We start from the raw sequence: 27,801 nt of genomic DNA, 5'->3' as shown, positions 1-27,801 counted from the left end.
TAGGGATCGGCGAGATTCTACTGACGATATTAGTTTGTTGCGAAATGTAAACAGAACTATTGTTCCTGCTCGTGTTTCGACGGTCTTCTTAGAGGGCTGGACCGAAGACGGACCACTCGTACAAACAGTCCGACTTGGGAAACATTCCTAATGCTAAAGGATTAAAGAGCTACGCTGTAAGTCTTCCTTATCGGATGCTTTTGACGTTTTAGCCTTGCTGAATATTTCCACATTATCACGATTTAAATAATGGCATCTCGGTCGCCATCGTCCTCGCCCGATTCGGCTACGGGTTCAGGTACTGATCCGGCTCGGCCTGACACAGGAGAGCCCCTCGGCGGGGCTGGTTCAGATTCCGACGACTCGTCTCTGGATCTTGCGAGATTTGACTGTGGTGCAGCCGATGTAGGCGACCGACTGGAAGGAGAAGAGCTGGAAGAGGAATTCCAGGCAGCTGCGGACCGCGTAGGACAGCTGGTTCAGACGGCCAGTAGAGACCAGCTGCTCTACCTGTATGCCCGCTACAAACAGGTGATGACCAGGGTCATATGCCAGCGTGACAATGCAGAACCTTATTACTATCCTTCCTAACGCGTATGATGGTCAGATCTTACCAACGCGACATTTAACCTCCACTCACATTACTTTATCTGTTTTGAGCGAAGGCAATACGGTCCAGGACAAGGATATCCCTAAGAACCGTTTAATCTATCCTTATTTTTACTGTCGTACAGCCCTCAATACGTCACATGATTGGATGTCTTCATAACGTCCGTCTGGTGGAGGAGATAGCGCAATAAACGGACATAAACAGTAGACGCTGGCCAGACAACCACACACTGACCGTATTTGTGCCTAGAAAGTAAACACACCACACAAACCGCTTGCAATGACGACATTTGGTACAAGCATGCTCTGATCATAATAGTAATAATAATATAGTTGCATTGTAACTTCACAATATGTTGACATGTTCCCCTTCTAATAGAAAACACTCATTCATTTACATGTATTTTGTGTTGACAGGTCAAAGTAGGAAAGTGCAATACATCGAAGCCAGGCTTTTTTGACTTTGAAGGACAGAGGAAATGGTATGTTTTGTTTTGAACAATGTATGTAATGAATAAACTGGACAATGATGTGATCAATATTCAATAGTATTCAAGCCAATGCAATTACTATTGTTGCCAAGTAAAACCTATGACAGCATTGTAGGCACGTGAATCCTACAATATGTCACACGTTCTGGTCATTGAACAATGAGGCACTAGCCTTACTCTTTGGTATAGGGGTTATACATCTATATAAGCTATACATCAGACCAAATGTTTTGACAAACTCAGTAGAAAACTTCACGCTACTATGCCTAGAAACTACCAAGTAATGTATATTTTTATTATTGGCTATTTAGGTAATTATACCCTCTTACAACGTCAGGCCACTATGTCAATGATGATGTATAATAATTAAATATTTCTAAATATCAAAAAGGAAGGTGCGTGATGAACAACCATTGCTTTCCTACTGTTGCCATGTCAGTGTAGTAACAGGTCTCCATTCCGCAAATGACCCATCCACCTCATGTTAATGCCATGTGTTCTTTAGGCAAGCGTGGAAGCAACTGGGAGACTTGGAGGCAGAACAGGCAATGCAGGAGTACATCTCCTGTGTCAATACTCTGGACCCTGAAGGAACCCTGAAGGTGATAACAAGCTCAGTTCTCGCACTATATGACTATATAGAGGATTATAATAAACACAAGCAGAGCATGTGTTGTGTGCTATAAAGATGAAATATGATGACACAACTTTGAGGAAATGGTTTATTTAAAGCTGGTGTTTTTTTATACAATTCAACACATTGGCCATAAGATGTCACTGTCTCACAGTTTAACCTAAGACCAGACAAGAATACAGAAATGCTATTGAAAGTCATTTTTGTTATTTTGTGATTGGTGTTTTCAGGGTTTTTTTGTTTGGTGTCTGTTTGTGTGTCGGTTCATGGGCAAAAAAAATATTTTAATCTTCCATCGCTGTGTTTTTGTGTGGGATTTGATGTAGGGAACAACAGCGAAATGTAACCATGGATACACTTACCTTTGGGAAGGGAAAATGAAACAGTGGAATCATTTAGCTTTAACAACAACAACCTTCCGAGTTCAGCAATGGGTAGTGGAATATGTTTGACTGTGTTGGAATACGTTACGTCAAGAATGGTGTAATATACAAAGTGCTATGTGATGTATGATGAAAGAAACAAATCAGTCAAACAAACCAAATCCTGCAAAAGTAAGAAATATATTGGTAGCTCAAATTATTATGAGTCATGACATGGAACATTTTCACTGGGTCTGCAGAAAGGTACGATTCATAAGGGCGTTATCCAACCTTTTCCAATTGTCAATGTCTCATTGGAGATCTATGCAGCTAGAGTCTGCTTAGCGAGAATAGCCTTTCAGATTTGTCCACATTTCCTAATTCTAGGCAGATTTTTTTCCGTTTCCAATAGGACAAAGTACGATTAAATGACATAATGGATTCTCCCCATCGCATCATTTAAGGGCCCTTTGTGCTACACTTTAGGAAGAGATATACTTGCTATATCTTTGCCTTAGCAATGTGTTTGTTTTCCCCGTTGGTTTAAAGATAATGTTACCATCCTGTTGTCTGTTTTAGTGATTAGCCTATATGCCTCTGTGGCTTTCTTCTCTGTTTGACTCGCCCACCCACGCCCACCCCCCCCCTACCCCCCCCCCCCCCCCTACCCCCCCTACTTCAATAGCGCTTCGATACCGCCCTACCTGCGTCTCCGCCTCCCCTCTTGTCACCATCTCTTTTCTTCATCGCGCCCATGTTCCCCTACAACCCCACCCTCTCCCACCCCCTCACATTCACCGTCCCCCCAGACAATGTAGGTGTCAGCCAGCATCAGGCCCCGTACCCCCCACGTGTGACAGGTGGTCTTTCTCTGCCACTTTAGCTTCGAGGGGTGCAGCGACGGGCTTATCCCGGCACCCTGGCAGTCACACAATACCGAAGCAGGAGACGGGCCGGGAAGGCCGGCCAGCACAATCGCACAAATGCCACCCAGCCGCCCCCTTGTCTTTTATGAATAGAGAACTGATTGTATTAGAGTAAGCGGAGTGCCACGGCAGTGCAGGGCGGCCATCCAGTTTGTTTTGTGGAGTACGGTATAAGTGTGGTGTGTGTGTGTGTGTGTGTGTGTGTGTGTGTGTGTGTGTGTGTGTGTGTGTGTGTGTGTCTGGGAGGGGGTGGGGGGGTGTTTGAGAGAATAATAGCCAGCAGACATTGACCTCTATCCCTGGCTCTATTGTTGAGCGGATGCTGACGTTCTGCTATATTGTAGTGCTGAGGTTCAGGGGCCGGTGCATCAGCGAATAGTCTGTCCTCACCAAGTGAATTAGGTCGGGACTCCGAGACACGCGCCCCCCCTCGGCCCCTTGTGCTCGTCGCGTTCCTCACATAAATGCCGTCTAATCAGATTTAGTTGGGGCTTCTTTTGTAAGTCACGAGCGGGAAGGGAACCATAAACGAGGCAATAAAGAACGGGCCATCCCCAACTGTCTTGTGCAAGCTCAAAAAAAAAGCGTATAAGAGATTAACAAGAGTCCAAATACCGAGTGTATTGTTAACGTTGTTGTCCCGCATGGTTGTAACAAGTGTATCACCAGTGAGGTCATGTCTGTCCAATGCACAAGCTGTGTAGTAACAATATCTATATATATAAATTATAAATATATATAAAACTAAAAATAAATATTGGCTCAGGTGGGCTAGCCAAATTGGCTAAGCTAGACTGGACCAAGATAGACTACAATAATTAAGGCAAGAAATAAAATCCAAAAGCTGCGGTTGAGTTATTTGTATGTGTGTGAAGCAGTGTGTCTGTGCCCTTGTGCCCTAACGATGTAGTTTTCGTTTGTACCACAGGGCGCAGAGAAGAGAACGGGCTTCGGCGGTCCGGCAGTCAGCTCTTTGTACCAGGAAGAAACTATCAGGTATTGACATGAAAACTACAGAGGCAATAATTCACAATACATTATGATGACTCTCAGACAACAATGTTGTTGTTTTCCTGATAAGCCCCACCTTCTGTTTGTGTTATACCGTATACAGACCATTTATAACAAATGGTTCATCTTGTTTATGTCTGATTGCTGGCCGAGGTGGTTCAGTCATTTTAGTATTTATATTTGTTTGTCGCACAGTTTTAAATTTGCTGGTCGCCAGCATGATTACTTATACTTATTTGGCTTCGGTATTTTTTCTGAAGCTCTTAATTTGTATTCATTCATGACATTTTTGCATCCTCACTTTGTTTGTTTCTGTTTAGAATTCCGCTTCTTATTCACTGAAGGCCAATACTCTGTGGCCACCAGACTCACTTGGCGTAGCGGAGTAAATCCAACAGACCGTGGCTGCGTTCAGGGGCTGGAGATCGGTTCCACTTGTGATTTATGTTAATGGAAAAACATTCTCCATTTACTCTTGCCTGACAGACCTACTCATGCTTAAAAAGCTCATCTTCATTTCAATGAAAAAAGGTGCTCTTTTGGAGATGAAAACCAGACGGGCGAACCATGCAGGTTCTCCTGCTAAATGGCTGTAAGTGATTAGTATGCATGGTGGGGAGGGGAGGGGAGGCGGCGAGGGTTTCCCCTGTTTAATTGCGTTTTACGGTGTGTGTGTGTGTGTGTGTGTGTGTGTGTGTGTGTGTGTGTGTGTGTGTGTGTGTGTGTGTGTGTGTGTGTGTGTGTGTGTGTGTGTGTGTGTGTGTGTGTGTGTGTGTGTCCGAGGGGAGTCTCGTGAAGCAGAGAGTGTAGACGGCGCTACACTCCCAGGTGGGCAGTACCCATGGCGATGGCCAATGCCAAGCCTTGTCCCGAGAGAGACCAGGAAGTGGGAAGTCATTTACATGGCCCGACACTAGTCACTAGTCTACATAAACACACACACACATACAAGCACACACGCATACAAGCACAAACACACACACGCGCATATTTTCATCTAAAACTGAGCATAACCTGCTGGAACAGTCACACTCACTGCTCCACTGCATTCTAATTTCCTCTTATTAACATACTGTTGCACACAAGCCCATCACACTCTCTCACACACACAGGTGCACGTGCGCGCACACACACACGCACACACACACACACACACACACACACACACACACACACACACATTCACATGAAGGCTGATGCATGCACGCATGCAGGGACCTACTTTGTATTAAACAGCAACACACCTGTTAACCAGGCCGGGAGTTAATTGCATTGCTTTCTCATCTCAATATTGTTGTGTGTGTGTGTGTGTATGTGTATACGGTGCGTATTGACAAAGCGAGATTGATTGGCGCTATCTCTGGGCCAGTGAGCAGAGCCATGTGATTGAGGTGTATTTGAATGGCACATTTGTGATTCTCTCATACTCATGCAAGGGGTCGGCTCCCTAACACAGGCAGTATTGTTGTTGGGCGACCTGAAAACAACTTGTTGGAAGACGCTGCGCTTTATTTCCATAGGATCTTTCTACTTGTTGGCCTTGGCTGGGGGGTGGGACGGGTGAACATGTTGAGCGTGTGGGGCCTATAGGGGATGTGATGATGGATGGTATAGTTGTATGTGTGTGGGTGTGTGTGTGTGTGTGTGTTTGCATGATGGATGGTGTGGCTGCAGTGTTGATCAGTAGAGCCCAGGCCAGGTAGATGAGTGTTCCTCGCTACTGTGGCCAGTGTAGGCTGATGGATGAAGGACATATCTGCCAGTACACCAGGCTGGAGAGAGAGAGAGAGAGACACACACACACGCACACACACACACACACACACACACACACACACACACACACACACACACACACACACACACACACACACACACACACACACACACACACACACACACACACACACACACACACACACTAAACCCTTGGTAGCCAGCTGGTGGGATGACAGAGTAGCGTGTGACCTTCCCAGCATGCATTGCGAAACTGTTGATGTCACATCGTTTATAGGGCTGACATTAATCATGAGTTTGTTTATGGCCTATGTGCTTCTTTCTTTGTGTGTGTGTGTGTGTGTTTGTATGGGTATGTGTGTTGCATGTTATCTTCTTAGTAAAATATGTGTGGTTAAACAGCATCTCATTTTAGTTTAGTTGATTGTGTATGCTAATTAGGCGTGTGTGTGTTTCTGTGTTTCTGTGTGTGTGTGTGTGTGTGTGTGTCTGCACGTGCACATTGGCACATAAATGTGAGCGTCTGTCATGTGCCCGTCGGGCCGGTCCTGTCTTCCCATCAATGGAAGACTGATGTGCTGGCCTATTGATTAGTTGCCGCGGGAGACGGATGGCGGCCACACGACAGAGACACTCGGGGTCAACGTGGCCATCAGACGAGGAAGTGGGTGTGGCCCTGCCTGGAAGCTCATGAATAAACATGACGCTGGTAATCAGGGGGATGCAAATGAATGTGCTCATACGTAACCTGGCGGTGATAAAAGTGTAATGAGTTATTCATAATTCATCACTGGCTGATGAGGTGGTGTGTGTGTGTGTGTGTCTGTGTCTGTGTGTGTGAGAGCACATGTGTTTTATAGGATCAGTAGTAAAGGCACAATAAGTGGATCTGGGAGAAGAAGTAGCACGCTAAAAACTAATATAAAAGAACTGAGGAAGAATGCTTGGGAAAAAACACTGAATACCCCACATGCAATATAAGAATTGTAAATTATGTATTTTTTTGAAGTATCATCCATTTTATTCACTTGCCAATAGTAGCAATTGGCCCTATTGCCCCTGTTATGGATATATTTTTATTTTCACTATTTGTAAAGATCTATTGCTCTTCACTCTACATGATGGGCTGGATTGTGATGGGTGGGTGGCCAATTAAAGGCATACGTTGTCAAAACAAAACCCAAATCATAAATGAATATGAAACATTAATGCGGCACACATGTGTGTCGCTGGCCATTGATCTTATTTGTTAAGCACAGCGAAGCATTCGCTATTCATCATCATGTGGTCAATGGAACTACACCATTAATAATAATAATACAAACACAATTAGCATGGAGATATTCCCTTGGCCCCAAACCACCACCGGCAAAAAGGAGGGATGAGATCCTGGTCGCCAGAGGTATGGGAGGCCAGGGCTGGTTGACCAGGGGCTGGGACAGACTGGGGCTGGGACAGACTGGGGCGACTGGCCTTGAAGCAGACTGTTGGCATGGCGAGAGCAGGGGGGCTGAAACCTATCTGAGGTTGGGGAAGGGGGGAGTGGTGGTCTCTCAGACAATGGTGCACTAAATTCAATTAATCTGAATGGCCAGCGGTGGTAAGGGGAGGGGAAGGCGTAAAGCTCCAAATGAGATTTGCCCTCCATCACCACACAAGCCCCCCCCCCATCCCCACCCGAACAATCCAAACACACCCGTGCCTGCTCCCTTCACCCAGCCCCCATCACACACACACACACACACACACACACACACACACACACACACACACACACACACACACACACACACACACACCGTGGGCCCTGCCCCCCCCCCCCCCCCCTGTTTGGCAGCAGGTGATTAGAACCGGATATAATCAGGAGGGGAGGACGCGGTGTGTGCGTACATGGCTGTACGCCGGCCTTCCCCAGGGACGCGGCACGCGTTGCCGCCGCCATCTCGTGCCGCCATTTTGTTTTTACACCCGTGCACCCTCGTCCAAACAGATGCCCTTTTTCAGAGCATAACAACTTGACTCATTCAAACTCTCGTTTTGTTTTTCTTTGTCCCCCCCCAGGGAAGAGGATAAGAACATCTTCGACTACTGCAGGGAGAACAACATGGAACACATCGGCGCGGCCATCAGCTCGCAGAAGGTGGACGTCAACGCAAAGGACGAGGAGGTAACCACGCCGACGAACGACTGTTTCAGCTGCGTTACCACGGCAACTTACCTGCACCTGCTAAAAGCTCCAAAGCTTAAGAGAGGACATGGAGGAAATAACCCTATGAAGCAGATAGGGGACATCGAGATTTGCAGTGTGTGTCAATGTGTGCAGGTTGTTCATGTTGGAAGACCTGATGAGTTCCATCCGCTCACACGCAGAACCCTTTTCCCTGCCGGGAACGCATGGTGCAGAATTAACCAGAAGGAAGTGGATGAGCAGGGAAACAATCAACAAAATCCACATAAAGAACCCATTGACCAATCCCGGACGCACAGCGTTCCTCCGGTGGACATTCAATTGCGGTTGAATTTGTAGAAGTGTTGACATGGGGTCGGCCGGCACTACCTCATGCGGCTCCCTGATGTACAATCCATACGTTTTTAAAAGGGCTTCTTAAGCTATTACCCACCTCAGGTACTTCCTGATGTGAGTCCCTCATTCATCTGGTCGGTTCGATCCCCCTCTTCCTCTCCCAGCCCTCGGCCATTCCTCAGAAGAACAGGCCCCCCCCCCCCCCCCCCAAGTCTAACAGCAGATGGATGGGGGTCCTGGGTAGAAAGAGCTTTGTCGGCCAACTGCCATTGTTGTTGATGCTGTGGTTCATCCACTAGGGTGCAGTACAGGCGTCCTCACCAGCAGAGGGCAGTGGTGAAGTTTGATATTCATGCACAACGCTTTGCCAGGAAGCAGTGGAGGTGATTGTGTGTGTGTGTGTGTGTGTGTGTGTGTGTGTGTGTGTGTGTGTGTGTGTGTGTGTGTGTGTGTGTGTGTGTGTGTGTGTGTGTGTGTGTGTGTGTGTGTGTGTGTGTGTGTGTGTGTGTGTGTGTGTGTGTGTGTGTGTGTGAGGCAGAGACCGCGTCAGTGTGTGTATATACCAGTGTGTTTGTGTTTGAGGGGAAAAGAGATGGTGGAAGTGTGTGTAAAAGTATGCTAGATTAAGAGTGTACCACTTCTTTGTAACTCTCTCCAAACCTGCTACACTACAGAGTACATCCTCAATGTATCTACCTCCTTTCGCCCTGATAAGACAGCAGTTTGACGACTCTATGAATATATGGAAAACTATTGGTTTAAAAAAGATGCCAACTCAAGCATGGTTAACTTGTCCTCTTTACATTCCAAAATTCAGGAAAAGCTGAACTTTCTGACAGCAATAGGCTACTTTCCTTAAACCATAACAAATCATGATGTTATACAGGTGGGATGACCGTCCTAGGGGGAGAACTGTGCTGTGATGATAGCAGTGAAGCATGGTACACCAGAGAGATGGAGAGAGGCGGGGAGAGTGGAAAGAGAGGGATGAACCAATTGGTATTCAGGCCTGGCTCATAAATATCCATTTTAACGCAGCCATGGTGATCAATATGATTTAAGCAACGGAGAAGGACTCGGGGAGTTTGCTTTACCTAATTGGCCTGACTGAAAAATGGGCTTTCATGGATTTGTAAGCGTGAGAAGCACTGAGCAAAAGAGTTTAGCTCCAGTGTGCTTGCATGTATGCATGCAGGTGTGTGTGTGTGTGTGTGTGTGTGTGTGTGTGTGTGTGTGTGTGTGTGTGTGTGTGTGTGTGTGTGTGTGTGTGTGTGTGTGTGTGTGTGTGTGTGTGCGCATGCGCACGAGGAGAAAGTAGGGAGTTGCTGATTAGGGTCTGTGCTGGTTTTGTTGTTCCACAGCCCGCCATCCATCAACGCTCTACAGACCGTGTGTGGGTGTCTGCAATTTGTTCCAGAATCTGTAGGTCCACGCCAGGACCTGCTGAACTTGCACCTCTCACACACACACACACACACACACACACACACACACACACACACACACACACACACACACACACACACACACACACACACACACACACACACACACACACACACACACACACACACAGTAATCTGGTATTTCCTTGCTCTGTGGATAGGGTGTGTGTGAGCATGTGTGGAAGAGGTCAAGTGGGTCTGAAGTGGTGATTATTGCTGAATTCCATGTTTCCTTGGAAGCAGAGGGTCTCGTTGTTGGGCAGCGATCTGCTTAGCAGAATGAGAGGCCGGGAGTGCGGCTGGCGGCTACACAGTAGACACATTCACAGAAGACTCATTTTCTGATAGCAGCCGTAAATGCACAACGTTTGATCGTTTGCCCAGGAGTTGACTTGGCATGGGAAGATGTTTTGTTTTTTTCCCCTTCATTCACAATGTTAAAAGAAAAGTGTATAGATTAAGAGATAATAGGAATATACAAAATTATAAGATAAAAACATGAATAATGTTGTAACAGCTAAAACATGCGGATAACATGTGTGTGTGTGTGTTTGTTTTTTTGTGTGTAGGGTCGGGCATTGCTGCACTGGGCCTCTGACCGAGGACATAAGGAGCTGGTTTCTCTACTACTGCAGCACAAAGCGGATATCAACAGTCAGGTGAGAGCAAGTCTGTTTTCTTTCTTTCTCTTCTGTAGAACCTGAAACAGTCATACAAAAGCCGGGCTGTTCTGCAGAACAGCTCCTTTTTTTTTGCAAAGGCAAACAGTTTTCCCATTCTTCTTTCTGTGATTCCTCCCATGAGCTCCAAAGCAGGGTTGATATCAACCCATGCCCATGCATGGCTTCACCGGCAACCAACCTCAGTCGTTTGTTATTCTGAGATTTGTGGCATGTATCATCATCATCATCATCTAATTTAGCAATATCCTTCTCTGAACACCCACGTAATCTGTCCCTGAACAAACCGAATATATGCTTTGTCAATCTGAACAAACCCGAAGTTTCCCCGGTTGATACTGCCTGGTGTGACTTGTTACCGGGCCTGAGCACCGGTAGACCTTTCTAAGAAGCTAAGAGCTCCTTCAGAAGACTTGTCCGGTGTCCACGCTCCGTTCATTCATACAGGGCAAGATGTTGCTTATGATCCCTCTGAGGGTATAGTTAAATTCTCGAACACAGTCCGGCTATACAGTGGCAGTCCTTTTGAATAAGTATTTCCGACAACCATCTCTCTCGCCGAACACCGTCCAATCCAGAAAAGTTCCGTAAGCTTTAATTCCCTCGGTGGCCCGGGACAAATCTCTGGCCCTAACCTACCCCCCCACTCAGAGGCTTTGGCAGCCTGAGTTAGCAGGTATCAGCGAGCCTGTCGTTTCAGCCGGGCGCTGTTTAACCACGCTCGGGAGGCTTTGGATTTGCGCCTTGCCTTTAGCGTTAAGCTGGCTCAGTCGCGCATCGGCGAAATGAATACGGTGTCCGCTGACCGCGGCCGTCACGACGCGGCCCAGGGTCCGGGGGGGGGGGGGGGGGCTTTAAACGTACCACGGAATCAATGGGAAGTAATCAGGCAAATTGTTTCACGTCGCTCCACCCACATCATCAGGACATTTCGCAAGGGACCCTTTCTCTTTTGTGGCCCCCTAGTGTTGTGCTTCTGGGTTAGGGTTCTCGGCGTCTCGGCGTAGAGACGGGCGTGGTGAATGTCAGAGGGGTTTTAGGGTCAGACCAGAGAGAGATGAGACATGGTCAATGTATGACCATATGACTTGTGTCCTAGTCTTGTCCTAAGATCTGTGAGGAGTGTAGCCAATCAAAGAGAGGGTCATTCTTCTATGACATATTTAAGGGATTCCAAAGCAAAGTAAAGATTAAGACCCATTTTCAAAGGGTGAGGTTTATTTATGGCAACCTATGCGACCTAATTAGGACCTTCCTCACTGCCCGCTGTACACGGGTATCCGGTCCGATGCCTGAGGATAAATCCCTGCATCGGGTTCCCTGTTAGTGGGAAGCGGAGGAACTTTTGAACAGATTTATGAGGTGGCTTAAAGAAAATATAGATGGCTAAATCATACCACAGTGTCCCACTGCCAAATCATCCCTTGCCTTTTAAAGCACAGGGAACAATATACTGCTCATTTAAAGCTGCTAGAAGGGCCCTCCACTTTTAACAGCGTTAAGAGCGGGGCGGCAGCAGAGCCATTTACGAGCCCTCCAGAACAAGAATTCAAGGACAAAACTTTAAACGTTGTTTGGATAATTTCACATTTGAGTTTATTCAATAGCCACATCACTGGGCGGAGTGGGGGGGTAAAAGTGCAGCTTTTCCAGAAGTGCGTGTCCACGCGAGTCTGTGCTGGGGGATCAGTCTCGCCCCTAATCTGGTTTGACCTCCGCCAACTGCGCAGCAAGAGGTAAATAAAGATCAAACATGATTTATGTTTTAATTTGTTGATTAAAACAGGGCGAGGGAGGGGCTGGAGGGGTGGAGAGAGAGGGAAAGAGAGAGTGAGAGAGTGAGAGAGAGAAGGATTTAGGAGTGGGGAGAAAAAAAAAATACCCCCCCCCCCCCAGCAAAGTATTATTATTTGCTCGACAGCACAGGAAAATCGTTTGGAAATTAATCAACTGATTGTTCTTCAGTGAATTGTTCCCAAAGCGGGTAACCTGCATTAAAGGGCCGTTTGATAGTTAATCCTGGATCAAGGCTGGCAGGGGCAGGAGGTAGGCCTACAATAGGTAGCAGTGGGGCTGTTGAATGCCCAGATCACAGCCACACTGCCACCTGCCAGCAGCAGAGCGGGTCGTCTGCTCTGGTGCACATGGGCCCCCCCCTCCCCCCGTGGGCCCCCGCTTGTGCACCTATGGGGAAAAGTAGGCCAAACACTGTGGGAACTGTGGGAGTCCCCATGGGGTAGGGGAGAATGGTCCTTTTAATTATCATGATGTAAATGGAGGCAAGGCTTAATGACCGGACCTTCTTGCGTGCCTGAATGTATTTAAGCACATTAACAGGGCTCGGCTTTCTACTAATGGCATTCCATCATATCAGGGGAAGAGACGTGATGTAGGCCATGTTAGAAAACAATAACACGAAATGAAAACGCCACTATTGTTTAGTTTGCAAACAATGTAATAAAAAAAAAAAAAAAAGGCATTACCGGTTGAACCACTGCCATTCAGCTGGGAGGAGACTAGGCTATCGTTTCCCCTTCTTGGTGTGTGTTCCTGTGGGTCCACTCACTGGGGGCATTCCTCCATGTAGACATGATAATCCTCTAAAACCATAGCTGTACCTTTTCCCCCACACACACACACACACCAACACACACACTCGCACGCAACTTATTGAGGCTGTTGGTTAGGCTCTCATTGGAAAGCCCTGCACTTCCTTAAGGCAACGGGGTGTAGTGTGACAGTAGGAGCCTGCGTCCACACGGAGGACGCTGCTATTGTTGACCGCCAGGACGCTAAATGCGGGGGGATTACGGGCAGATATACCGGGGCCCTTCACTCTGTGGGGGGGCGTCCTGCCTCTCCACGGGTCAGGAATGGCCTCGCACTCAGTCAGACTTAGTAGACAAACGCCTGCACAGGTAAATACTGTGGATTTGGGGATTAGGGCTAAGCCAACAGGGACTGGAGCAGGTGAGACCCCGGAGTACACAACGCTGAAACAACAGTGAAGGGGGCGGGGGGGGGGGGGGGGAGACACTTTAGAGCGGGCTGTGGTTGGAGAAGTTGATCAGAGGAAGAGGTTTTGTTAGTTGGCGCTTCTCAGCCAGCGAGTCATCCACTTCCGTGACGACTCCTCTATATCCTCCTCCATCTCTCTATATCCTCCTCCATCTCTCTATATCCTCCTCCATCTCTCTATATCCTTCTCCATCTCTCTATATCCTCCTTCATCTCTCTCTATCCTCCTTCATCTCTCTATATCCTCCTTCATCTCTCTATATCCTCCTTCATCTCTCTATATCCTCCTCCATCTCTCTATACCCGTCTCCATCTCTGGTCTCTCCGTCTGTCTTTTTGCTCCAGTCCTCTCCCACCACCACCACCACCACCACCACCGCCCCCACCACCACCACCACCACCACCACCACCACCGCCCCCACCACCACCACCACCACCACCACCACCACCGCCCCCACCACCACCACCACCACCCCCCCCCAGCAGCACCACCACCACCACCGCCCCCACCACCACCACCACCACCACCACCACCGCCCCCACCACCACCACCACCACCACCCCCCACCAGCAGCACCACCACGGCTGCCGCCCGGCTGCCTCCATGCTCTACTTTGTATTAAAACAACATGATCCATGGGGCGGGGAGGGCCACTCGCGCCACCGCTAATTCTAATTAATCCGGCGTGGCAGCGCGGCCGCAGCGGGCCCGGCCGCTCTCAGTCTATCAGATAGAAATTCATAACTTAATTGAGGTCAGAGCCCCCAGCCCCGGCAGAACAAAAGTCTGCAGCCAGGAGCAGCGAGATCAATAGTAATAAATATCTGACTGGGGCCGGGCACCCAGACCCCCCCCCCCCCCACCCGTGACCACGGGCCGGGGAACACAACAAACACGACAGGGCGGGCGGGCGGGCCGGCGGGCGGCGCAGGCTGTACCGTGACCATGGAGAGGGAGGGAGGGAGGGAGGGAGGGAGGGAGGTGTGTGTGTGTGTGTGTGTGTGTGTGTGTGTGTGTGTGTGTGTGTGTGTGTGTGTGTGTGTGTGTGTGTGTGTGTGTGTGTGTGTGTGTGTGTGTGTGTGTGTGTGTGTGTGTGTGTGTGTGTGCGCGCGCGCGCGATTGTGTTTGTATTTGAGAGCGCCGGTAACATTTCTACTGGAAACAAGTGCTTCCAAGAGTGTGTATCAGTGTGTGGGACACACATGTCCTTCGTCTTCTCTCAGCAGGTATGAACTCTTTCCTTTGAGGATCAGGACACCCCTAAACAGTGCCTCCCTCCCTGTGTGTGTTTTTTTCGGGGTGCACCTAACCGTAGATTGTCTTTGCAATTGTTTTTCAGCCCTTTTTTCTTCAAGCTAGTTAGTGGAATTGCTTGGAAGTAAACATGTTATTGAAGCATACTATAGTTTTTCCTTTATAAAACAATAAGCAATTACTTGATTGGAACCTCAGCTCGACAAATACGTGTAGTTGACCGTAGCACAGAGGCTACGTTAGTGCAGAGAAAGTACTTAGAAAATGTAAATAGTTGTTTAAATGGACGACAGCAATTTGCAAATTGCAAAAGGCCACCATTTTGTATTCATTTTTGTGTTTCTAATAGTGGAAAAAGCTTCTTAAAGACTTCCCCTTGAGCTATGCTAGCTCTGTGGGGTACAAATTAAAAGCATACGTCAAAGAAGTTGCATGTCATTTTAATCAAACTGAGTACTGCACAAACGGTCCCCATAAGAACTCAATCGCAGTATTCAGCATTAAAATCCCAATTGCGTTTTTTTGTTGATCTGGTGCTTTGTGTACTATATTCTATTTTTCTTTTCTTTTATGTCTTCTTTGTCTTCTTTTTCGCAAACACACATGTATGCAAGCACACATATAAACACACACGGGCGCGCGCGCAGTTGCGCACACACACACACACGTGCGTGCGCAAGCACACACACACAAGCCATTGAACCATTGTCCTCTACCATGGTGTCAGCTACCTGTGTGATTAAACGGCTACACACTCACACACACTCTGTAGTGGCTGATTGTAATTCTGTGCGGGTGGTATTATTACACGTGCCGGCCCTCCCCTTCCCCCAGCTCTGCCTCCTGTAACTAATGACTCAGTCCGCCCAGTCATAACACATCCGGCCCCATTCCCCACCATTGTGTGTGTGTGTGTGTGTGTGTGTGTGTGTGTGTGTGTGTGTGTGTGTGTGTGTGTGTGTGTGTGTGTGTGTGTGTGTGTGTGTGTGTGTGTGTGTGTGTGTGTGTGTGTGTGTGTGTGTGTGTGTGCGCGCGCGCGCATGAGGGGGGGTGAGTGTGTAACTACTGTATATGTAAATGCATTAAGATGATCAATGAGGCATAAGAGGAGGAGTTCAAAACAAAATGGGTAGAAAATCTCAAATGGAGATATCGGGATAAAGGAATATAAAGATTACAGAGCAGAAGACAAATCGGTGGAAGTTCAACAGTCACAGGTTTCCAAGTAATCTTGGATCTATGGCGGCAAGATGGTGCAGATGCATAAGCCAGATTCTGTCGGCTCCATGTGACATTTATAGGGCTCTCTTAAGTAGGACCCCATCTCAGCACAGGCTTAATAGAGATAGTGATGGAAGCCCCCCCGCTCCCTCTAAAGACCCCTGCTGCAGGAAAACTGTAATAAATGGGATCAAATAAAAAGTAAAGATAAAGCACTTTTCTATTGTGTGTATTTGTCTCTCTGCCTGGTTTGTGTGCGGTGCATGTAAAAGTGAAACATATTTAGTTTTGTACTTTTTCTGTGGCATATTTTATATGACCTGTCACGGCAAATATACACTTTCTTTATTTTTTCCCGCCCTTGAAATGTATTTTTATTGTATTTATGCATTTATTCCCGTGCGCATAGCCACTGTCAACGCCACCATAAGGTCTACAGGAGACGGGATATTGATTATACACATCAGAGCTGTGTGTTCGTATGGGTGGGAGGGAGAGAGGGAGAGAGAGACACGTCCCGTACCGTGCCCGCTTCACAGTTAACATCACCCCCAGGTTTTAAGTGAAAGGTAACGTGTTGCCGTGGCAACAATGTTAAAAGGTCCCCCGTCGCAATCAGATACAATTATGGATCTATAACACGAGCACTCAGAAAACATCCGGGCACTTAGGACCGTAATAGTGGCGTCGAAAGGGCAGTTCCGAGGCAGGTAACAGTCTCTTTCCCCCCTTCTCTGCCGCCCAATGCCGGCCCGACGCTTCTTATTGGCCACTCACAGTGCCTCGCCTACTCTCAACTATTTGATTGCCATCCGTTCTAAAACGTCCACAATAAATTGTCAGGAGCATTAAAGCTGTCCTCGAAGAGACCCGGGCCCCGGAGAGATGGCGAGAGGGAGGGAGGGAGAGGGAGGGAGAGAGAGGGAGAGGAGGAGGGAAACATTGAGATGGAGAGAGTGAGAGCGAGATGCAGACAGAGGGAGAGGGTGAGAGAGGGATGAGGAGAGGGGAGGGAGAGAGAGACGGATGAGGAGAGCGGGAGTGAGAGAGGGGGAGGAGGAGGAGGGGGAGGAGGAGGGGGGGAAGGGAATAAACAAAGTAAGTGTGTTTCCTTCACTACCCCCTCTGCTCCACTCTTTTTTATGAGTCCCTCTCTACGAATGCCTCAGCTCTGGCCCACTCTCTCCCCGGCACATTGATTTTCATATTACGCCGTTTTTATGTATTTATTTATTTCATATATTTCTTTTTAAACATCATCGATGAGCCACTGGAGGAAAGCTCTCTCTTTGTGTGTGTGTGTGTGTGTGTGTGTGTGTGTGTGTGTGTGTGTGTGTGTGTGTGTGTGTGTGTGTGTGTGTGTGTGTGTGTGTGTGTGTGTGTGTGTGTGTGTGTGTGTGTGTCAGAGCTGGGGGGGGGGGGGGGGGGGGGAGACATGTTAATACCTCAGCCCCATCCCAGTCCTCTGATGGCTTTAATGGAGGCTAAGGCGTCCCGTGGGAACCAGCCTGCTCAGTGACTCGTGGGGGGGAGGAGGACGGTAGCATAAAGACCCTCTCTTCCTAGGATAGGAAGAGAATAGGCAGAACTGGAGGTAGGGACGTGTAAAGCATATTACAGACTCTATAGAAAGCTGTGAGAGTAAGAAAGTGTGTGTGTGTGTGTGTGTGTGTGTGTGTGTGTGTGTGTGTGTGTGTGTGTGTGTGTGTGTGTGTGTGTGTGTGTGTGTGTGTGTGTGTGTGTGTGTGTGTGTGTGTGTGAGACCTGAGGTGAGTTGGAGTGGAAGGAGCGGGAACACACACCTCAGTAAACGCTCAGTGGGGTCAGGACAGGGTCAGCTCTTTCAGTAGAGGAGAGAAGGACGTCTCCTCACCAGGATGTGGGCGCTGCATGTGCCGGCGATCTGTCCACCTGAAGGACACTTCGACTGTGTGTGTGTGTGTGTGTGTGTGTGTGTGTGTGTGTGTGGTGTCAGGCTAATTTCCTGGTGCACGCCAGGGCCCGCTCACACCCCCATGCTGAGTGGCAAGTTCGTCCTCCCGCTCTGAGAGGGGACACAGATTCAATTAGGGCCGCCCCCAAGCCTGCCGATCCTTTTAACGGCAGGGCCTCCCCACCCTGTCTCACACTCGCACACACACACGCACACGCACGCACGCGCACACACACACACACACACACACACACACACACACACCGGATAAACAAACACAGGCACAAAAGACACAAACATACACCGGATAAACAAACCCAGGCACAAAGACACACACCCATATAAACAGACATGCACACAGGCACACACACATAAACAGGCACACACACACACACACACATAAACAAACCAACAAACATACACACGCATAAACAAACACACACAGAGACACACACACGCACACAGGCACACACACATACCAAGAGACACGCACACACGCACACATGCACACGCATGCATGCACACAAATTAACAAACACAAACAAGCACAGAGACACACACACACACACACATAATCATCCAATACAAACATTCAACCCCAACACAGTAGAGTTAAAAAACAATTCAAACATAACTTAAAATATATGTCCCCATGCATAAATCAGTTCAGAGTTATACTTCAGTACTTACGATGATGAATTATAAGTTATCAGGCATCCACAGTCTTGGACCATCAGGACTGGAGGGAGGTCTGGTCCTGCAGTGAGTGTGGTCGTGGGCTGATGGCGACGGTAGAGTCCCTGTCTTTATGGTACCTGGCTGCAGTCCGCTCCAGTCTGATAAATGGCACCAGCTCATCATGATGCTGTCTGCTGGGATCTGCACATGAAGGCTTCCAGTCGCCTATCGATCGCCCTCCACGCCCATATCCTCATCATCTTCATCATCCTGCTTACACACACACACACACACACACACACACACACACACACACACACACACACACACACACACACACACACACACACACACACACACAGAGACAGGTGCCATCTTTTTTTCATGCCAATACTTTTTGGATTTTCTCTCATTTTGTTTATCATGTGACTGTCGCTATGCGTCCGTTTCCACCCTTATTTCTTACAAATTTAATGTCTCCTTTTCTTTGCTCTCATTTCTCCTCCCGTTGTCTTTTTTCATCAGTGTCCCCATTTCCTGTCCCCCTCTCCATCTCTCTGGCTCCCTCCCTCTATCCCTCAATCTCTCTCCCGCTCCCCTCTCGCTCCTGAAACACAGTCATTATAAGAGTCAGCAGCTGCTGTATGCATTGATCATAAATCATAATTGCTTGTCCATTTTTCCCCACTTGTTTAATGTTGCTGTCAGGGGCCGCACTGAAGGCAAGGCGGGGGGGGGGAGGGGCCTGGATGGAAGGGAGCTGAACGAGGGGATGGAAGACGAGGAGAGGGATGACGAAGAGAGGGAAAGAATGGATTAAGGGGAACAGAAATCAAATGGGCAGAAATGAAGTGCATCGTTACAGGATCGGAGGCTGAGAGAGATGGCCAGTCACAAGAGGGTCGATCAGAACTCTCAGCCGACAGGCCTCGTCCGTTTGGCTGCCCCATACGTTCGGAAAAGCGGGAGTGTGTCTGGCCAGCACTACGAATTGGTTCTCGACCCCCTGGCACCTGGGCAACGGACTCACCCGGTCGGGACAATTGATGCTGGGGAAGAATAGGGACGTTGGAGCTGAACGGGGGGCATGTGGATTTAAAAGGAAAGAGAGATGGGGAGAGATAGAGAGAGCAGGAGAGGGCATCCCATTTACCAGGGATGGAGGGAATGGTGTTAAGGGAGGCACATCGCTACAATGGCTTTTTAGAACCTGCCATATGCCGTGCCGGTCGCTGGCCGATCGGACCGGGTTGGCAGGCTATGAAAAGGAAGGTTTTATGATGGGCTGTCCATGGTGGGACAGGCTGGCGTGGCAGAGTAGACACATAGGCACGTAGATACATGTGCACTCGCCTACTCTTTCTGTCTCTCTCTCTCTCTCTCTCTCTCTCTCTCACACAGACACACACACACACACACACACACACACACACACACAGCCACCCTCTTGTGTTTCATATGCTCTGACAGAATCTACAGATGGGTGATGGATTTGGAAGGGATTTATCTCTCGTGTGGTTGAAACACAGACACACACACACACACACACACACACACACACACACACACACACACACACACACACACACACACACACACACACACACGCAGATAGATGCTCACAGACGGGCTTACTGTAAGTCCAGTGTTCAAGACGGACTCATCCGCCCTCTGTTCTGCGTGTACCCCTGACTTGAAATGTTTTCAACTGCCCATGAGGCTGAGTTTGATCCAAAATCGTATGACTACTTTGTGGGGTTTATGGGTGCAACGTTTAAGATTTGGCTAACTGTCTCATGAGTCCTCCACAAAATAGGGGGCAGCATGTTGCAAGGAAGTTGTAGTGCCCACCCCTATTTTAAGAAACAAGAAAATGCAGAGTTTCTCCCTCCCCCCTCTTTAGTCCCTCCTCCCCCCTCCCCCTTCCCCCTCCCCCCCTAAACGCATCCCCCACTGATTACGGCCCAAAGCTTACCGGTTAAAGTCAATCTGTTCTATGCAGTCATCGTTTTCCTCTATCCACATTTACCAAAAACACAGGTGGTTACAAATCCTAAAGGGAGCTACACTTGCACCAACAAAATGGTGCACAGAATCAACTACAGAGATTTATATTTCTCCCAACCCAGACAGAGGGAAGAGGGCAGAGAGACAGTGGGATTGTGATCACCTCGGCGGTACCGTTTGTGATCTGATCAGGGAAGCCCTGCAAACCCAATATCGCTAACTCCCAGCATCTCTCCATGAAACCCTGACTCACCGGGTTACAATCTCATCCATCTCGCCCCGCATCATACCTGCCGCCGAAATGACGGATTAGCCCTGAGCGCCAATCGCCCGAGCGCTACCTACGACCACGTAGCGTCGTAGTGCAGTGCAGTCCCTTGTATTGTAGTGTACGACTCCTACGGATATTGGCCCGATCCATTAGTGCTGCACACACACTGCGGGACGGGGCCTGCAGCTATTGTGCGGCGCTCTGTTTTATTGAGTCTTGTGCTGACGTCCGTCCCCGGGGTTTCTGCAGCGCAAGGGGAAACTTTTGATGATACTTGAAAGCGAGAGTTGTGCTCCCGAAGCGGGGCTCCGTAATGGGATGTGGGAGAGCCCACCGCCCCGGGGGAGAGGGAGAAGAGGGGAGCCTCCATGGCTAGATGGGCTGGAGCTATTGGGTGGAGAGGAGAGTCTCTCTCTTTACCCTCACTGCCTTTCTCTCTCCATCTCTTTCCTTCATTCTCGCTCTCTCTCTGTCCCTCTCTCTCTCTTTCTGTCTTTCTCTCTGTCTCTCCCTTTCTCCTTCCTGTCTCTCTCTCTCCTTCCTGTGTGTCTCTTTCTGTCCTTCCTCTCTCTCTGTCTCTGTCTCTCTCTCCATCCATTTCTCTCTCTCTCTCTCTCTCTCTCACTCACTCACTCACTCACTCACTCACTCACTCACTCACTCACTCACTCACTCACTCACTCACTCACTCACTCACTCACTCACTCACTCACTCACTCACTCTATCGTATGTTGCCTTATGCAGCTTCCAAAGCAAATGAAGGACAATCCAATTTCCTGTGATTCCATCAGCCCCTGTGTCCAGCAGGTGCATTATGGGAGGACAGGTTACTGACCCCCTCTTAGTGCACGTGCAAAGAGTGCACGCACGGCAGGTAATGTAGCAGCAGCAGCCCTAGGTTATGTAAAGTGTCAATCCTGCTGCTGCTTCTCCTTGCCGTGTGCGAGGCCTGAACTACTCTGACTCTGTTTGTTGCGTCTCTTACACACAATATAACTACCAAGATCTTAAATTATTGGACATACACACATATTGCTCTGCTCTATCTATACGCAGGATTAGAAATAATGTAGGCCTTGTGTATGTATGCATTGCGTGTTGTATTGTATAATGTACAATACATTCTGTGTTGTATTACATGATTATCCATCTGTGTGTGCACTGATGAACTCTGGGTGAAACAGTCTCTGAACCCCTTACGCTTTAATGATGACTGTATGTATTTATGTGTGCAAGCCCCTACCCTTGACCAAGGGCTTTGAACATCTGTCACACTGTCATGTATGTGTGTGTGTGTGTGTGTGTGTGTGTGTGTGTGTGTGTGTGTGTGTGTGTGTGTGTGTTTGTGTTTGTGTGTACACCCTCCCTTTCTGGCACATATATCGGGAATGGTTCCTCGTACGTATTTCAAATAGAAAGCACACCCTCCAATTCATGTATTGTTCCTTTTAAACAACCCCCCTAAAAACATGCATTTTGTTGAAGAATTCCCAGACATTCCCAGAGCCGGGGAGTGTTATTGTGAAGGACAGATATAATGTAGAGCGGCTGGAGCAGCGGCTGATTGGACTGGCACCCACAGACAGCTTTGTTGTCTCGGGCTAACCGTGGCACACGTCTCCATCGCCGGTGATTTGCATCAGTGTTCCATGATCCCTCCCCTGGGAGCTGGACACTCTAAACCAATCAGCAGGTCCCCGAAGTGCTGCCCCAGACGGGAGAGGGAGAGGGAGAGGGAGAGGGAGAGAGAGAGGGGAGAGAGAGGGGGAGAGAGAGGGAGAGAGAGAGAGAGAGAGAGAGAGAGAGAGAGAGAGAGAGAGAGAGAGAGAGAGAGAGAGAGAGAGAGAGAGAGAGAGAGAGAGAGAGAGAGAGAGAGAGAGAGAGAGAGAGAGAGAGAGAGCACAACCTTGTATCCACTCTGATGTGACAATGTTGAGTCATTCTTTAGCAAGCCTAACAGTAAATATACTATCTGTATAGTACAATGATATAATATCTACTAGTTACTACGGGATGGGAACCTCTGGCCTTTGCTATTCTGCTGTTAGCCACGGTCGGTCCTGTCAGCTTTGGACGGAGTGGCCGAAGAAATCAGACCATTCGTCATTGTTAGCAGATGAAAAAGGCCCTGAGTAGTGATTAAGAACTGAATCTCCTGTTGATGATGCCCATCATTACACACACACGCGCGCGCGCGCGCACACGCACGCGCACGCGCGCAAAATGCAGTCATTGTCACGCCAGTCAGCCCCTGGATGTGTTCTCTTTCTCTTTGTGTGTGTGTGTGTGTGTGTGTGTGTGTGTGTGTGTGTGTGTGTGTGTGTGTGAGGGGGGGGGGTCATTTGTGTGTCAGGGTCACACAACATAATTCAATTTACCACACTCAAAGACCCCCCCCCCCCCTCCACATTCAGCCCTCTCTCTCTCCAGCTCCCATCCCCTCCCTCCTATCTCAGAGAGGAAGGGGCCACTTGCCCCAGTAGCAACCCCCCACACCACCCCCCACAGTACCCCCGGAGGGAGGGCCACTCTGGGGCCTGACTAGTGGGGGGGGGGAGGTGGATGTGTGGGAGAGGACTGAAGTTGGCCAAAGCTTGAATTCTTGGATGGTTTCTCTTTCATGTGATAACAGTGATCTATTGGTAATGCAATGTTTGGAAATGCCCCCCTGTTCAGTTTAAAGGTTTTAATTCTTGGGTTGCATGAATCAAGGATAGATATATTTCCATTATCTTGAACCTATCTTGGTGTATATATGTCACAAAAATAATATCAGCTGAATGTCGATCGTGGGAGGGTCATCAAGTTTTCTTGATTCCTTCAGTTTGATCACCAAGCTTCGCTGGTGCCGCCATTTTGTGATCTGCTTATTGACTATCCAATCAGCAATCTCAGATCGAGAGCGGGGGCCGGTCCAGCCACGGTGAATAGCTGCATCATTTGAATAAGTGGGCGGGCTTGTGATTGATTGCATCTGCATGCCGACTCAAAATTATGCGTGCTGTGCTTCAAATCCATTATCACTTGTACAGTAAAGCAATTTGTATTGTCGGGTGTGAAAGGGCTCCCACGGCTGCAGAGTTGATGGAAGCCTTTGTTTATTTGTGTGTTGCAGGATGATGAAGGCCAGACAGCATTACATTACGGTAAGAATTCTCCCAATATCTGCTTAATCAGCTCTGGCAACGGCATTAAGTACAGTTTCAAAACACCACATGTTCGTGAAAGAGAGCGCATGGTGTTTTGAAACTGATCTTAACATTATGTTGTTGTTTGAATTGACTAAACAAATGTGAATTATGTGTAAGTGTGTTTTAGACTATGGAGGAGTTTTGTCCACGTTGATGTTGTTGGTGTAGAAGGCTGCAGTGTACATGTTTAAAACATGCACCCTGCTCCTTCTTCATCCTCTCCTTTCAAAGGTTTATGTTTAATGATCCATCAGTCCATCCTTCCTTATGGTTTCCATCCAACTTTGATTCGGTGTGTGTGTGTGTGTGTGTATTAGCACGCACGCACGTGTGCTTCTTTGTACTCTTGTGTGTGGTTGCATACTTTGTCAGTGGTTACTATATGTGACTGTGGATGACGTCATTGTGTGTGTGTGTCTTTTGTGTTGTGTTGTGTGTGTGTGTGTGTGTGTGTGTGTGTGTGTGTGTGTGTGTGTGTGTGTGTGTGTGTGTGTGTGTGTGATAATCACCAGTCCTCCCAGAGGAAATCAACAGTGCTCCACAGCCCCCCCATGACCTCCTCGCGCCCCCCCCCCCCCACTCTAGTCCCTGTGGGGCGCTTTCCCCTCAGAGTCTCTCTGTGTGTGTGTGTGTGTGTGTGTGTGTGTGTGTGTGTGTGTGTGTGTGTGTGTGTGTGTGTGTGTGTGTGTGTGTGTGTGTGTGTGTGTGTGTGTGTGTGTGTGTGTGTGTGTGTGTGTGTGTGGTTATACCATCTGTCCCCCCACCCCAAGCCTGGCACACGTCATGGCGCCCTCCATCACAAGATGGAGGGTCTCAACACACACACACACACACACACACACACACACACACACACACACACACACACACACACACACACACACACACACATACACCTGCACCCACACGTGCACAGAGGTACTTATCAAACAAGCTGCCTTCATACACAAGTATCAATCACAAACACAATTACACAAATCACTCATACACAGGCAGGTTCATCTCACTCCACACACACACACACACACACCCACACACACACAGACACACACACACACACACACACACACACACACACACACACACACACAGAGGCAGGGCAACAGCTCCAGAGGACGAGGTACAGAAAGATGACTCATAAACATAAGCGATGAACTCCCGCACACAAACAGCCCAGGAGGAGAACCCCCCGCCCGCCCTCCCGGACCACCGTAGCCATGCAGAGTGATTCATGGGGGGCTTTACGGGCGCTCCATGAATGGCTCCCCGCCCGCAAAGCTCCCCAGGGAGTCAGTGGGTGTGTTAAGCGCTCAAGGCCGCACCGCCAGACCGCCCACCTCTCCACGCTCAGCACCCCAACGGCGGTGGTGGTGGTGGTGGTGGTGGTGGTGGTGGTGGTGGTGGTGGTGGTGGTGGTGGTGGTGGCAAAATATGGGGTGGGATCGCAGGGGGGGGGGGGGAGGTGAATAGGGGAAGATGTCGAGAGAATATACTTTTGTGTGTACCTCTTTCCTGCCAGGACGCACGCACACATGCAGCATGTACTTTCATGTGCAGATTAATCACAATATCGCACGTGGACACACTAACACACACACACACACACACACACACCCACACACACACACACACACACACACACACACACACACACACACACACACACACACACACACACACACACACAGACACGCTGCCAGTCAAGTCACCAGTGGGCTGGAGGTTAAAAGGCGTTGCTGTCAATCAGTGGGGCTGCTGACATCAGCGATGATGAGAGAGAGAGAGGGAGAGAGGGAGAGAGGGAGGGAGGGAGAGAGAGCATCAGCATCAGCGACGTGAGGACCTGCTAACTGGGTTAAGAAATTGCAACCCCACCCCCAACCCCCCCTTTCCTCCTTGTCGTGGGAGAAGGGCCCCTCTTAGTGGGGTACAAATTGCCCATGGGGCAGAAATGAAGCGTTGGAGCCGGCCACAGGTCCAGCCCAATGTCATTGGTGGTTCTGCTGATGGGCTTTTCATTAGCTGCTGCTGGACTGGACATGGACACCCATTGTGTTGAGGCACAACCACAAACGTGCTTTAATTTCGTGGTATTGGTTAGCAGGGCACCTGTGTTTCGGCCATTACGCTGTTTGATGATGAGGTGGAGGGCACACTATTGTGGGCCATTCGATGTGACGTGGACCACCACCAACTGACCGATTATCGAGACTTATCGACGTTGCGATCGATACAACCCATTGGATCATCTCACCCGGAATCGCGGTGCAATAATACTGCTGCTGTCACTTGTAGTTCCTACACATTTACACCCTAAGCTCAGCAAGAGCTTTGTTTTGAGATCAAGTGAATCCGTGTCGCTAAGAGATCAGTGTTTGCATCAATATCGGATCGGGAATAATTAAATTAGTGTAATATGTGTTCTTGTATCATCCGAGCGCTTCCGATGAATAGTTCAGGGTTTCTGTTGATCCCTGTCAACTGTTCCGTATTTGGTGTTCCTTCCATCCCCCCACTTCTCTTTGTTTTTTTTACATTGCATTTACACATTTTAATAGACTGAGTGTACTGTAAATTAGTACTGGCAATGGGCCAATTTATAATGTACACTGTTTGTCCTGTTTCTTCTGTTTGTCCGTACTGGAGCATTAACTTTAGCATCTATTTTTGTATTTACTTAGTACTACTTGGTATTTTATTGTGTTGTGTTATATCCTGTGTTTCCCACTACTGCTGCCGTGCTGCTGTAACAAAGGCATGCCCCCTGTGGGTGGTTAATAAAGTGCGTACCTCTCTCTCCCTCCGGCTCCAGCGTCGGCCTGCGAGTTCCAGGAGATCGCGGAGCTGCTGCTGAAGGCAGGCGCCGACCCGTCCATCAGGGACCTGGAGGGCTCGCTGCCCGAGGACGCCACGGAGTCTGCTGCCGTCTCCTCCCTCATACGCCAGTACGCCGTTCCTAAGGACTGAGGGCTCCCCCCCCCCCCCCCTCCTCCCATCATCCGCGTACTCCAACATATCCCCCCCTCCCCCCTTCCCCAGAACCCACCCCCCCCCCCCCCAAGCCTGAAGCCTACACTCTCCGGTTCAACCTGAAACCAACAGTTCCTCATCCTACCCCTGCCTATGTCCCGAGTCACCGCGGAAGCTACCAGGGGGGGGCGACAATACGTGATTTTGATTTTATAACGGTGATACTATATTTTTTTTCTTCTGCAAAATCTGTGAATTAAGAGTGAAGTGATCTTTGGCTCCTGGGTGACGGACAGGACCATCAGGAGCAAGTGCTGCCCTGGTGCTTTTATATATATATTACTCCTCCGTTGACCTTCGTTGGCCCTGGGTCCGACAACCAAATACTCCCTCTCACTACAACCACTCGCCCACTTTGGTTCCCAAATCTGACGTTGAATTGTGATCAAATGCACTGCATTATTTATCATATTCTGAGTTATCATACTTCCAGCATTGTTTCCATTGTAAATTTGCTCAATTCTGGTACATTCCAAGGAATGCAATGACCATTTGTCCTATATCGCTATTAAAATTTTCAACACAACACTTATTTTCCTAATGCCTGCCTAGGTGTTTGAAAGCACTGATGTAATGTAGTTGCATTATGTCGTCGTCAAGGCTTCAATGTTCCCAATCCGGCAGGCTGTGACTTTGGCTCTGCATCACTCAGCGTATGCATGTTCAGGGGCATCATTTTATAAATTGTGGCTCACAACTCGAAGGTCATGCATAAAAAAGGAAAAAAATTAACAATGTTATTTATAAATAATAAATAATTTCTTTAGTAAATCGGTA

At 48.6% G+C, this 27,801-nt stretch overlaps 1 protein-coding gene across 1 annotated transcript; it reads left to right on the top strand.

The window, feature by feature from the left end:
• The first annotated feature begins 69 nt into the window (after positions 1–69).
• Positions 70–27,801, top strand: acbd6 (acyl-CoA binding domain containing 6). The gene is made up of 8 exons (XM_030371990.1): positions 70–531; positions 1,027–1,091; positions 1,606–1,702; positions 3,951–4,018; positions 7,832–7,937; positions 10,309–10,398; positions 23,919–23,949; positions 26,807–27,801. The coding sequence occupies exons 1-8, from the start codon at positions 250–252 to the stop codon at positions 26,959–26,961; spliced, it is 894 nt and encodes a 297-aa protein (XP_030227850.1). The 5' UTR covers positions 70–249; the 3' UTR covers positions 26,962–27,801.

This window comes from Gadus morhua, chromosome 12 (assembly GCF_902167405.1).
Source record: "Gadus morhua chromosome 12, gadMor3.0, whole genome shotgun sequence".
Classification (NCBI taxonomy): domain Eukaryota; kingdom Metazoa; phylum Chordata; class Actinopteri; order Gadiformes; family Gadidae; genus Gadus; species Gadus morhua.
Note: the sequence above shows the minus strand (reverse complement) of the source record. Positions and strands in the feature narration are given on the sequence as shown.